Source organism: Helianthus annuus, chromosome 3 (assembly GCF_002127325.2).
Source record: "Helianthus annuus cultivar XRQ/B chromosome 3, HanXRQr2.0-SUNRISE, whole genome shotgun sequence".
NCBI classification, from domain to species: Eukaryota; Viridiplantae; Streptophyta; class Magnoliopsida; order Asterales; family Asteraceae; genus Helianthus; species Helianthus annuus.
This window is the reverse complement of record NC_035435.2, coordinates 39,939,728-39,952,791: the sequence shown is the minus strand read 5'-3', so window position 1 is coordinate 39,952,791 and position 13,064 is coordinate 39,939,728. Positions and strand designations below refer to the sequence as shown.

The window sequence follows — 13,064 nt, the reverse complement described above, 5'->3', positions numbered from 1 at the left end:
CACCATACGGCCTCAACATTCTCTAAAAATTATCTCGGTTTTCTTTCAGATCGTTCTTGGATAGCGTTCTTCGGTGTTTGTGATGTTTTCTTCTCGTTCTTCCTATACGATACGTTTTCGTATAGTATACTTTCAAATTCCGAAACATGTTAGATTATGGTCTTGCATAGTAAAGGATCGAATAGCGTACATAGGCGTAACGATTAAGATTGTATGATTGAATTTGAAAAGAAAATTGAAACTGAAAATTGTAACTGAATATTCATGTGTATACGGTCGTATACAATTTATATGATCGTATAAAGATTGAATATTCAAACTGTATACGGTCGTATACAATTTATACGATCGTATAACGGGTGAATATTCAAACTGTATACGATCGTATACACTATATACGCTCGTATAATGTTTGAATGTTCAAACTATATACGATCGTATACGATATATACGGTCGTATACAGATTGAATATTCAAGCTGTATACGATCATAAACATTGTATACAACCGTATAAACTTATATTTTATTCCCTATTTGTTATATTTTTGGTGTATCCGGGACGTATAATACGTGCGTATAGGAAACGTATATCTGAGGTGTACGAAGCGTATACATGCGTATAATACTTGCGTGTACGATACATATACTTCATGTTTACGGATCGTGTACGAGATGTATAACACGTGAGTATACGAAACCTATATTTGATGTGTACAGAGCGTATATGAGATGTATAATACGTTCGTATACAAGAACAGTAGTCGTATAATACGTTAACGCTAATCGTATAGTGATTGCTAAGTTGTAATTGTTATTTTTACAGACGATATGGCTGAGTCATCAGCAGCTGCTGCGGCCCGTAGAGGTCGAGGTCAGGGTCGGGGACGTGGACGCGGACGGGGACGTGGACGTGGACAGGAGGAGGAGGTTGTAACCGATTTTACTGAGACGGGGCAGTTTATTTGCGAAATCCCCCGAGGTACGGTTGCCTATAGGTTTTTGGGTAGATTACGAGAGATGGAGCTGGATGCGCCTCGGACCATTGATATTCAGGTTTTGACCGATATTGGATCGATCGGTCGGGTCCGGGAGTTCATGCCAGCTAACTCCGCGTGGGACCGCTTATTTGATGCCGCCGCAGAGCGGGCCCACAGGAAGATTACTTTAGAGTTTTATGTACTTTTTCATTTAAGGACACCTGGGTGAGGGTTTACAACATTTTTTGACGACACCCGCCGTAGCTTTTACTATTTGCGGCAAGCCTCAGAGGATGACACTTCCCGAGTTCGCCGTTGCCTTGGGTCTGTACTCACAGGAGTACTCAGTGTCCCAGGCATTTTTTGATGCACGCATCAGCACGTCTAGTGACGTGTTGTGGCCTTGGTGTGGCCTTGGTGTGGCACTATTGGGTCCACTAAATGTTTACATAATGCGTTATTCTACACATTACTAGACAGGGAAAAGATAGAAATTTCACAACTGTCAATGTCATAGAAGACATTTTATCTATCATTAAACTCGTTTCAAAGGACATTAAAATAGCTTAAAAGCTTATCACAAGAACGAGTTGAGATTCTAATTAATGATTTCAAAAATCAGTGATCTTTTAAGGTCTGAACCAAGTTCGTTGCTGTTTTTTTTGACAAGAAGTTTATGAATCGTACTTTCATTGTCATTTTACACCTTTGCTTAAAGCATGCATCTCAAATGGATGTCTTGGTGTATTCATCACACTGATATTTTCTAGCCAGGATTCGTATTGATCATTTTGGCTTTATGTGACTTGGAAGGGTCCAAGTACCTTTTGGAAGCTTGTGTGGTTCCTCGCACCGCACCGCTAGGAATGTTAACATATTTTCAGATGTTAACTGAGATTTGCTATCTTAAAAAGGTTGTACCATCATAGCCAATTAATACTTTGGCTAGGTTATACCTCTAAGAGTTTCTTTGGCAGATCAATTATAAATTGAAAGGAAATAACACGGTGTAATAAAATACACAATTAAAACCAAAGTTAAAACTTCATTACGAAGAAAACGAATACAATCGCCCTAAACGGGACTTAAGAAAGACAAACTACCCGCGCAGGGGTATACAGGAATGAAAATAAGTCCACACAGGGACTTGATACAGAATTCAAACAAATGTCCACGTAGGGACATTATTACAATAAACAAGAAACAAAAATAACCCTCTATTTCTTCTTCCCCTTGATAAGGTTGGCGAGGCCTTTCATGAAGCTAATATGCCTCTCCTTATTCTTCTTGGTCTTCTGCTCAACCTTGTCCAACCTCTCCAAGATTTCCTGATTTTGTTGCTGCTGCTGTAGTTGCTGGGAAGGAGGTGGCTGATACGGAGGATATTGATAACCCTGAATAGGGTAGTCAGTTGGAGGCATAGGAGGGTAAGAAGAAGGATAAAGGTGATGATACTGCGCAGCCGTAAGATATGGGTCATGAGTTCCATAGCCCAATGGATATCCCGACGTGTCTCCATAAGGATTGTACCCGGAAGAACCTGGGTACGTTGGAATTGGGTTATCAAATCCCACAGGCGGCATAGGTGGTGCATAAGAAGCTTGCGGAGGATCAGCCTCTGGTGCCGCATTTGAGGGCCCACCCATTTGAGGGTCCTCTGGAATAGGGGGATAGGAACTCGACCCTCGAGGAGAACTGAAACGGGGTCCTCCTCTAACGGACATGCGAGCGTTCCTCCTTCGCCTCGGAGGCTCGGGAGGTGGTTGTGGTGGCTGCTGCGGTGGCTCCTCTACCGGGGGTGGTGGTGGTGAGACAGCTTGAAGTTGAGGATCATCTAAAGGTGGTTGAGCCGGAGAGCTATGATAAGATGGAGTAAAGAACCAGTCATAGGTAGCCATCCTCTCTTGGAAGGAGTCGGGTCCACGATAAGGAGATCCCTGGAACGGAGACCCACTAGATATGCTGATAGGGTGGCCCGGGGTTCCTGTTTGCATCTCCGGGTCAGGGTCATCATCCATTTCCATTTCCTGAGAGAAATGGTCCTCAGGGCCCAATGGGTTATAGCCAAGGAAGTCGTTCACATAGTCGGCTGGGTTGAATTGTCTTGGAGAGTAGGGGGATTCAGAATGATGAAATGAATGAGATTGCAAAGAGTTATGCGGTGGGTATGATTCATGCGAATGGTGAGATTGGTCCGAATGGTGAGAGTGTTCGGGCTCATTTGGAGCAAATGGTCCGAAAGACGGATGAAAAGATGGTGAAGAGCTGAGCGAGACTGAGTGTCTTGCCGGCTCGAAGGGTTGACCCCACATATCGTGGGAGTCGGAGGTGGAAAAAGACGCCGATGGAGTGCGTCTGTGAGATGGTCCTGCAGATGACGGTCCTCCACGCATGGGACCCTTGCCACGTCCTCTTAGTCTCGAAGGCATGATGGTAAACTTCCTGTTGAAACAAGTAAACAAAATAAAACAAAACAGAATAATAGCGTAGGAAATATAAAGATGCACCCTAGGTCATTTGCCTAGACTCGAGAGTCTAAGGAATGTGCTTATTGTGTCATTGAGATTAAACACAGAAGGTTAGTGTTTAATTCGCTCAATGTTGGCTCTGATACCAACCTGTCACACCCCAATAATTCCACGTATTACCGGTGGGCCCGGTGGGGGGTATTGTGACGTAGTTGATATCATCATTGTCAACATACACAAATATATAGCACAGCGGAAGGCTGGTAAATAAACTATTACAAACCATACTGTCTGTCGATGTTCGAGTACAAGAATAATACAGACTGGAATGTAATAAGATCCACAGGCGGATCATAAAGTACAAAGAAACAAAAACTACAGACTCCGGGTATCTATGGGATTTGCAAGATCCTCTACAACACCCTATAGCTCCAGCCTATTTCGATAAGTACCTGTCAATTCAATCTTTAGGAAAATACGTCAGTATACACTGGTAAATACAATTTAACTGACTCATTTTGAAAGCGATTAAGAAAATTTGGTTTAAATGCACAAGGCACAAATCCTTTATAACTTGGGACAATTTTATTAAAATCTTGTATACAGTTTTACATATTTGTCATACATGTGGGGCCGGTTTATAAGCCGGACTTGATTAACTGACTCACCACTTATAGAACTCACAGAGGAGTTATCCCCAACTTGTGGGTAAATTAATATTTAGCATTTGCATCTGTCAGGTGCATGCCTGCACCCCGTGCATAGGTCGTGGCCATTAATAATTTAAATGAGCCAAGGATATCCAGGACACGGTCGTTAACCCCCAAATGTTTATGTTATCAAACAATACAGATTAAAACGGGTTATGCGGATTTATTAAATCACAATCCGACATAATAATCCCATACCCGACCAAGCGGTATTAATATACCTTATCCCAAGCCCGTATAGGGAAAATAAGTTAAAAGTATTTACCTGTTGTAGCAGTAAATTCCTAAAGTTCTTGAAAGATACTTTTTACCGGATGCTATAAATCTATATAGAAGGTTTATTATCTATTAGAATGCTAACGGGTCTTTACTTAAGTCAAAGACTTAAACCGACTAGCTAGAAAGAAACCTTACGGACCTAACCGGTAGACTAAACGGAAACCGGGATAGAATGTGATTTAGACCCGACAAGCTTGAATACTTGTATAGTATGGGTAAACTAAACACATTCTGGAAAATGAGGTTTTTAATGACAAGGTTAAGCCCGATTCGGCTATTTTATGTAAACTAGACACGTAACCCGATCCGAACGCGTACATGCGTAACGGGTAACCGGACAAGCTATAGACGGGCCTTAATCATTATTATGCTCATAGTGTGTTAATATATCAGTTGTATATCAACATTTATGCCCAAAAACAATTTAAACCAAAATAGGTCCCATAAGGGTATTTTGGTAATTTTGCATAGGCTTTTAAGGGTTAAAAATAGATTTCTGAGTTTAAAACATTAGCTTACTGTAATATTATGTAAATTAGTTTAAAACATTAGTAGGTTATGAGTTTTAAATGAAATATATAGTTTTGACCCAAACTATGTGCTAAAACGCTAAATATGCGATTTCAAAGGGCTAATATGATAAAAATAGGAAATCTGATATTTTGGTCAGTTTATAAGGCTCAAAATAATACATTTATCATTTATGATCAGTAGCAAAAAGTTTGGTTTCAAAAAGTTATGTAAAACTCATTTTATGCATGAAAAGGGTAAAATCGGTAATTACCGAAACTAGGCTATAATCCTATGTTAAGTTCAGCTTAAAAATAAATAAAAATCTTTAAAAAATCCCAAAATATTATTTAACATCAGTAGATAAAAAGTTTGGTGACAAAAATCGGTTTTAGATGGGCCTTATGCTAATTATGCTTTCTAATTACTAAGAAGTCCCTTAATTAAGCTATTGAGCATAACTCCCATTCTAGACCTCAAACTGATGTCAAATTTTCGGGACATGTCTAAATATCAATAGCAAAGGTTTGAGTTCATTCACATTGCTAAAAATCTTGGTTTAATGCAAAAAGGGTGTTTTAGGCATTAATGAGCATAATTACGATCAAGAGCATAAATTTCAAACGATTAGGCACCATGCAATATAACTTCAGAGAGTCATACTACAATGTATTATGGTCCTAATGGAAGCTTAGAACATGGAAGAAATAAGCTTGAATGGGTCAGAATTGAAAGTCATAGCAAAAGTCAAGCTTTTGCGACTTTCGGTTATAATCTGCCCTTAGACGATTAATTGTCGGATTAGGACTGACAAAACATGTTTGTATAGTCATTACCGAGTCATTAGAATGTTATAATATAATTTAGAAACTTTGGTTTATTGATTTTAATCAAATATGAAATTTCAGTCCAGTTTGACTTTTTGTCAAACTACTTTGACCCGACATTTAATCAGTCAAACGAAATAATTAGGAGACACCCTTCCAGGGGTTAATCACCTATACTAATGTGGTTTCATAACTACTTTCAATTTGGTCAGTGGCTGGACCAAACAAGATTAAAACGAAAGTCAAACCTAAACTATGACAAGTTTGACTTCTAGATAATTAAGCTAATTAAAGTGACTAAGCAAGTGATTAGGAGCTTACTACAGGTCCAAGCTATCTTTTCTACACTTGTTAGTCTTCTCCAAGTCCTTGTGAGCTTCAGAGACCAGTTATCTTTGATTGTTGCAATTGTGAGTTTTGAAACTCAACTTCAAGACCTATATATACTTGTTCATGAACTCTTGGATCATGCCCAGGTGTTATGGAAGGCCCTAGGATCACCCCAGGCGTCCTAGTGGTTTATTTTTACCGTCCAACAATCCATGGTTTCGAAACAAGTCACCTTAAGTCGGTTAAAAGGCAAGAACATACATCTGTCCAAAAATTCGCCCAGCGACGAGCTTACGGACCGTAAGCTAAACATCTTGCGGACCGTATTCAAATCTTACGGACCGTAAGCCTCAATCCATGCGGTCCGTAACCGAACTTCATTTGCAACGCCCAGTTACCACTTTACGGACCGTAAGCCTAGGGCCATACGGTCCGTAACCGTTGACCAGAGGACAAAAATTTCATAACTTTTATACACTTTACCATGCATTTCTACTGTCCGAATATTGACCCATAATTCAGTACAATAGTCCATATAACCAGTTCTGAATGCCCAATAATAATGCCATGCAATTGTGTTTCCTTGTATTTAAAGAAGTTGTCCAAAAATGAAGGTTTGTCGGCTTTTCGTATGAATTTCAAATTCTTGGATTGAATTATGAACTATTATTAGTAGCCAAAGTTTAACCTCCTTAATAGCCATTTATCAACGTGTCAATATAATTTATAAAGCTTTCGGGAATTATTCAAAAAGGTCATTCAGAGGTAAACTTAACATGTTGACATGTTTAATTCCCGTAGCCTTATTTTTCATATGTATACACGAAATGGCTTCTTGTATTCAATTAACCTTTCGATTAAGAACAAACTTCCCACGAAGTGTCAATCAGAGGCTCAAGTTTGGGCATGTTGACCTTTTAAGTCCTTCACGAGAATACACTCGTTTGAAGTTCGGGACACGTGTCTATATATAACTGGACACATTTTTACGTGGTGTTACAGATGGAGAGGGAGGCGACGGAGAGGGAGGCGGGGCACATGAGGGGGTCGATCTTACCATCGATAGATCACAGGTAGCTGCGAAGGATGTACAGGGTGATCGCCCGTACGTTCGACGGAGCGTGAGACAGCCTGTGATGCCTCCACCAGGGGTGGAGGAGAGACTCGTTCAGGTCGAGTCGAGACTCGCTCAGGTCGAGTCGGATGTAGCTGCAGTCAGGGGGGATGCACAGTGGATGGTCGAGGCGATTGTGGCTATACATTCTGGCGCGCCCCTACCTCCACGAGCTGGCGCTGCACCACCACCGCCGTAGCTGCTTATTGTATTTTTTTTTTTTTGTTATTTTACGTTTGAAACATTGTAAAAATTTATCTTTTTGTTTGTTTTAGATGTAAAACATTGTAAATATTAATGTTATGTTTAGATGTTAAGTTGTTTGTTTAATAATTGTTGTCATAGTTTATAATAATCATATCACATATTTATCGTTTTACAAAGTGGAAACTTATTAAACATTATAAATACGTTTGACTACAAACTCGTAACATAATCCGATATATACAATACTATTTAAAAATTTATTAAACTGATTAAACGGTTTCCCGATTGCACCAAAAAATTAACTTTTCTATACGGGTCGTATAACATTATACGGCCCGTAATTGTTGTCGTAGTTTATCACAATCATATCACATATTTATCGTTTTACAAAGTGGAAACTTATTAAACATTATTAATACGTTTAACTACAAACTCGTAACATAATCCGATATATACAACACTATTTAAAAATTTACTAAACTTATTAAACGGTTTCCCGATTGCACCAAAAAGTTAACTTTTCTACACGGACTATACGGGTCGTATAATATTATACGGCCCGTATACAGATTTCAAAACTAAAACCCCTTATCAAACCTGTGAAAGAAAATTATGCATGCCGTATAAAGTTATATTGCTCGTATATAACTGTATATGGCCCGTATATAACTATACGTCCCGTATACATATAAAAACAAAAAAAAACATTCCACCACATTAAATTCTGTGCATAAACATTCTATACGGCCCGTATAAGTCTATACGGCCCGTATAAGGCTATACGGTCCGTATACTAATAGGGATGTGAAAATAAGATTATAGGGGTGTGTAAATAGAAGAACCCTTTAGTATTGGTAGAAAGAGAAATTAGATAAAAGAAAGATGATTCTATTTCCACCTCCCTAAATCAAAATGGTATATATATATATAGAGAGAGAGAGATAGAGGAGAGGCATATGAGAATATTAACACCTAGTGATGGATCCAGATTTTTTTTCAATAGGGTCTATTTTTTCAGTGTTCAAAATTTTCATAACAAAACGTTAAAATTTTCTAGACGGTCCTCGTTCGGGTCGGGTCAGAGCGAGGTTTGAAATAGATAAAAAAAAAACAGAAAAAACAAGCTATACAAGAATTGAACTCATGATCTCTTGTTGTTAAAGAGGGAGGTTTACCACTACACTAGCTTTCTTTTTGTTTCTATGGTGTCCACCTAATTGTATTTATAGAGTTCTTATAAAATTTAATATACCAGATCTACTAATTTTTAAAAAAACATTGGGGTCCGGGGATCCTAACCCGTTCAATGTGGGTCCGCCCCTGTTAACACCCGATAATTATAAAGTTTGAGAAGTTTCTAAAAGACACTCACTATTCTCACATCTCTATATCTTATTCACACATTCGTTTTCACTTTATCTTTCTCTATATATATATATATCTATGTATGTGTGGAGAGAGTTAGAGATGAGGGATATGCGAATATTAACTCCCTTCTAAAAACGTCTTTTTAACTTGAAATTTATTCGGTACAAATAATTTATGGATATTGAAATAGGATTAGGTTCAAGAGTGAACACTAGTGTATTTGTGAACTGAGCGAACTAATCCTGGCCATACACGTGTGTAAATTAATGGTCAGTATTTGATGATGAAATACACTAGTGTCATTTACAATTTGGTGATGAAATCCTAGCCATACACGTGTGTAAAGCAATCGTCATGATTTGTTCATTCAGTTCGCAAATACACTAATGTTCACTCTAGAACCCCACCATATTGAAATATATCCACGTATGTTTGTGTTTTCGACAAATACATGTGACAAGAATAAATTATTAGAAATTAATACAAGGATGATAATGAAACGAGTTTTGATAATTGAAATCATATATACATACATATAAAGTATATCTCTTATGATTTAGTTGGTAAAAGTTACGAGTTGGTAACTGAAATCATATATCCACAGGCAGGGGCGGGCTATCTCTGTAGAGATTTATAGGGGGAGTTATACATCCGTAAAAAAAGTTTTTTTTTTTTTTTTTTTTTTTTTTATAGTATTATATGTTGTGAAAAATCTTGAGCGCTTCCTATAAAAATATGCAATGACTCCCTTTGACCCTCGATAGAGAATAAGAGTAGTTGAGATGGGTTCCTTTTGGTAGATTTTCACTAATTCTGACTATTTTTTTCCAAATCATACGAGGTTCTCACTAATTTTTCCTATTTTTTTCTTAACCGAATGGGTTCCTGGGAACTCATAAAAGTGGTCTATATATCCGCCCCTGGTTGAGATGAAAAGTATGAAGTTGGAATGGGTATAATTTTCTATTTTCTTTGTCTATGGGGGCTTTAGGGCTCTGTTCCAGATTAAGAGAAAGGTAACAAGGAGAGGAGAAATCAACAAAAGAAAACCTAACTAAAAATGGTTAACTGGGCCTGTTGAAAACACCTTGAGCCCATATCAGTTTGTTGAAAGAATGGTCAAAGTGAGAGGCCACATACTCGCATAGTAAAATAAATAAAAGAACGAAAACCATTGTTTCAAATTTTAAAGGTAATTTCATCATTTATTTGTCTTTTTTTATTTATTTAACTTTATTACTATATTGGGCTGAGTTGTTTTACAAATGAGTATAAAAATAAGAAGTATAAGAAGTCGCTATAGAATGATAAGTGTCCTAAAATAAATCAAGTGAGAATGGTAATTTTGTCAAAGAGAATAAAAAGATTATACATATAACGTAAAACACAATGAGTGTCAAACTAAAAACACAATGGAAAGTAGACTCGAAACACAATTGATGACGACAGATAAAAAACACAATTAGTGAGAGCAAATAAAAGACACAATGGACAACAGACAAATACACAATGAACAACAGATTAAAACACAATGGATAGCAGAATAAACACAATGACCAGAACCTATAACACAATGTATAGAGTACCCCAAATATTACATCATCTTGATTGTGTCATGTATTGTGTTATAGGTTCTGATAAAAATGCAATGAACAGAACCCAAATTAACACTATGTTATATGTTTTGATAATAGCACAATTTATAGAAACCTTAGTAAAAATGTAAGGACCAAAACCCAGTTGAAAGACATAATGGTCACAACATTTAGCACAATACAAATAAAACCCTGTAAAAGTGAATTTTTTTATTTTATTTTTATATAGTAATATCATACTCATATTAAAGATAAAAAAACGTTGTTATTATTGTTTTGGTCAAAAATCAAGCAAAGATAATGCAACCAAATCTTTATGTGTGAGGTGTGATGCTTGAATCAATGAACAATATTAAGGATCACTCTGAAATGTAATGAACAAGTGACACAGAGATTTATACGAGGAAAAAGCCCTTGATCAAGAGATGATCTCCGGCATAAAAAACCTCGGGTGATGGAAACTACCGATCACCAACTCAGATTAAACAAGAAAATGTATTACAACTTCGGATGATAACGAGCTAATTACAAGGATCACTATAGTGTAATGTGCAAAACAGTATGTAATCGCCAAGTGAATTGTCAAGAGCTGGTGAGAGCAGTTGCGAGTGTGTGTGTTAAGCTAAAAATAGCCAAGTGTTTCTATTTAGCTCGCTATCCCCTTTAAAAATGGAAAATATCTAAGCTAACAAACATTCCGCATTTTGTGCAAGTCCTCCACGAACTCCATAACGTCCACTTTAGTTAAGCACGTGCGGAATAAGTATGGAATATGCTCCAGGAATATCGCCAAGACCAAGTCCAAGCTCGTACTCCTGCAAAACAAGATCATATACAAAGCAGGCAATCGTTAGTGTAAGGATCACTATGATGATCCATGATCCAGATCCCACAATAACCTCTGAGGATCACTAATTCAATAGAATTGAGGATCACTAAGCCTGACAGTAGTTGAGGATCACTGATCATTGGAAAATCTTCCCCTAACAATTGCCCCCAAAATATAAGGAGTAAAATGTAAAATAACGAGTTATGTTTTCTCGTTCTTATCCGTAACCAAGCAACGGATATATAGCCGTTGAATCCTGACTAGCCGTTGCTAACATGACGTCATTGAGGTGACTATCCTGCAAAATCATCATTATAAATTGAAGTTAGAGATAAGGGTTGGAGGGCATTTAAATTCGTACGTTTCATCCTTTAAATCTTCATTCGGAGACTTGATCAGGTATTTCCCTTTCCTTTCTCTCTTTATCTTCTCACTCTGTCTCTTCTTCTTCACCACCATCATAATCAAGATGATGCTGAGATCTTCGCCGGCTAAGGATCATCGTAAGGATAGTCCTCTAAAAAGCCAGGAAATCATCAAAGATTCTGTGAAGGAACGGTGCTGCTTTACTGATCCACAAATAGACAGAATCCGACATTGCTTACCGGCAAACACCGATTTCAAACCATTTGATCCCACCGTTCTAAGTGATTCTGTGTCTGAAACCTGGGTAGCTTTTCCGGTCACCCCGTTCACAATAGGATACACATACCCTTTTCCAGATTTCACCCAATCCTTCTTCACTCTCACCGGCATCTCCTACATCCAAGCAATGCCTATGATCTGGAGGGTCTTGTATACCCTCGAAAGAATCATTGAGCAGCAAGGTATTGATCTGGGAATGTCGGAGCTTGCAGAGATGTACGACCTCGTAAGCCATGGGTCTCACCGGTATCTACTCAAACATAAACCTGGTGAAGAACACCCCATCTTCAAAGCCACTAAGAATGACACCAACTGGAGACGGTGATTCTTCTTTGTCAGAAGGGATTCTATCCCTGATGGAAAGGATCTGCCTAGAAAATGGACCACTCATGGTAGGATAGAGGATCCTGAAAAGGATCACAGGATAACCTTGTTTCTGTTTGAGGATCACTAACATCCTTTTGTCTCTATTTTACAGCTATTACTGTCGCACACCTCATCACAACATCTGCAACAAAGGAAAGGCTTGCTGCTTTCCGAAGACTTGATCCTGCAATAAGATCGTTTAAAGCAAACACCCAAGAATCTCAAGAAGCATCCTCAGGTTCTGTCACTATGTCGAGTAAGTATCCATGTTTATATGTAATTAAATGCTTAAATTAAAATGAAATAAGGATACTTATTTGTTTTGGATGTGTAGGTGCTGGAAAATCTTCAAGATCTGCCTCCAAATTCAGTGTCACTGACCTTGACACTGTCCGATCCTCAAAGAAGAAGCTTACTGCCAGTCCAACTGTCACGATCCCCAAGGCAACAACTTCTAAAGGCAAGGGTGGCAAGAAAAGGAAGACCTCTGAGGCTGATAATCTACAAGGCTTGCCTCTGATCCGTCATCAGTTCCTTGAGTACTTTGCTGAGGTAAGGATCACTGACTTAGCTTAATTATCCTGCCCACTTGAGGATCATGCTATCCTAAGCTTTATATCATCTTTGTGCAGAAATTTGCTGAAATCGAGGACTACGTAGGCAATGTTGAAGAAGTTGAGCTAAAGTACTCGGACCTTCAACAAGTAGCGGTGCTCAAGGATCACAAGATTGCTTCTCTTGAAAAGGACCTCAATGATGCCAAAACCCAGACGGCTAAAGTCCTGATCAACACTGACTATGAGAAGCACGAGCTCATGGAGGGTGCTAAAGTCTCCGC

The 13,064-nt window shown here is 38.3% G+C and overlaps 1 protein-coding gene across 1 annotated transcript; it reads right to left on the bottom strand.

Moving 5' to 3' along the window:
• Positions 1 to 2,195: 2,195 nt before the first annotated feature.
• On the bottom strand, positions 2,196 to 11,971 carry LOC110931575 (extensin-like). The gene is made up of 3 exons (XM_022174960.1): positions 11,821 to 11,971; positions 11,577 to 11,706; positions 2,196 to 3,420 (listed from the first exon to the last, which is right to left on the bottom strand). The coding sequence occupies exons 1-3, from the start codon at positions 11,969 to 11,971 to the stop codon at positions 2,196 to 2,198; spliced, it is 1,506 nt and encodes a 501-aa protein (XP_022030652.1).
• Between the last annotated feature and the right edge of the window lie 1,093 nt (positions 11,972 to 13,064).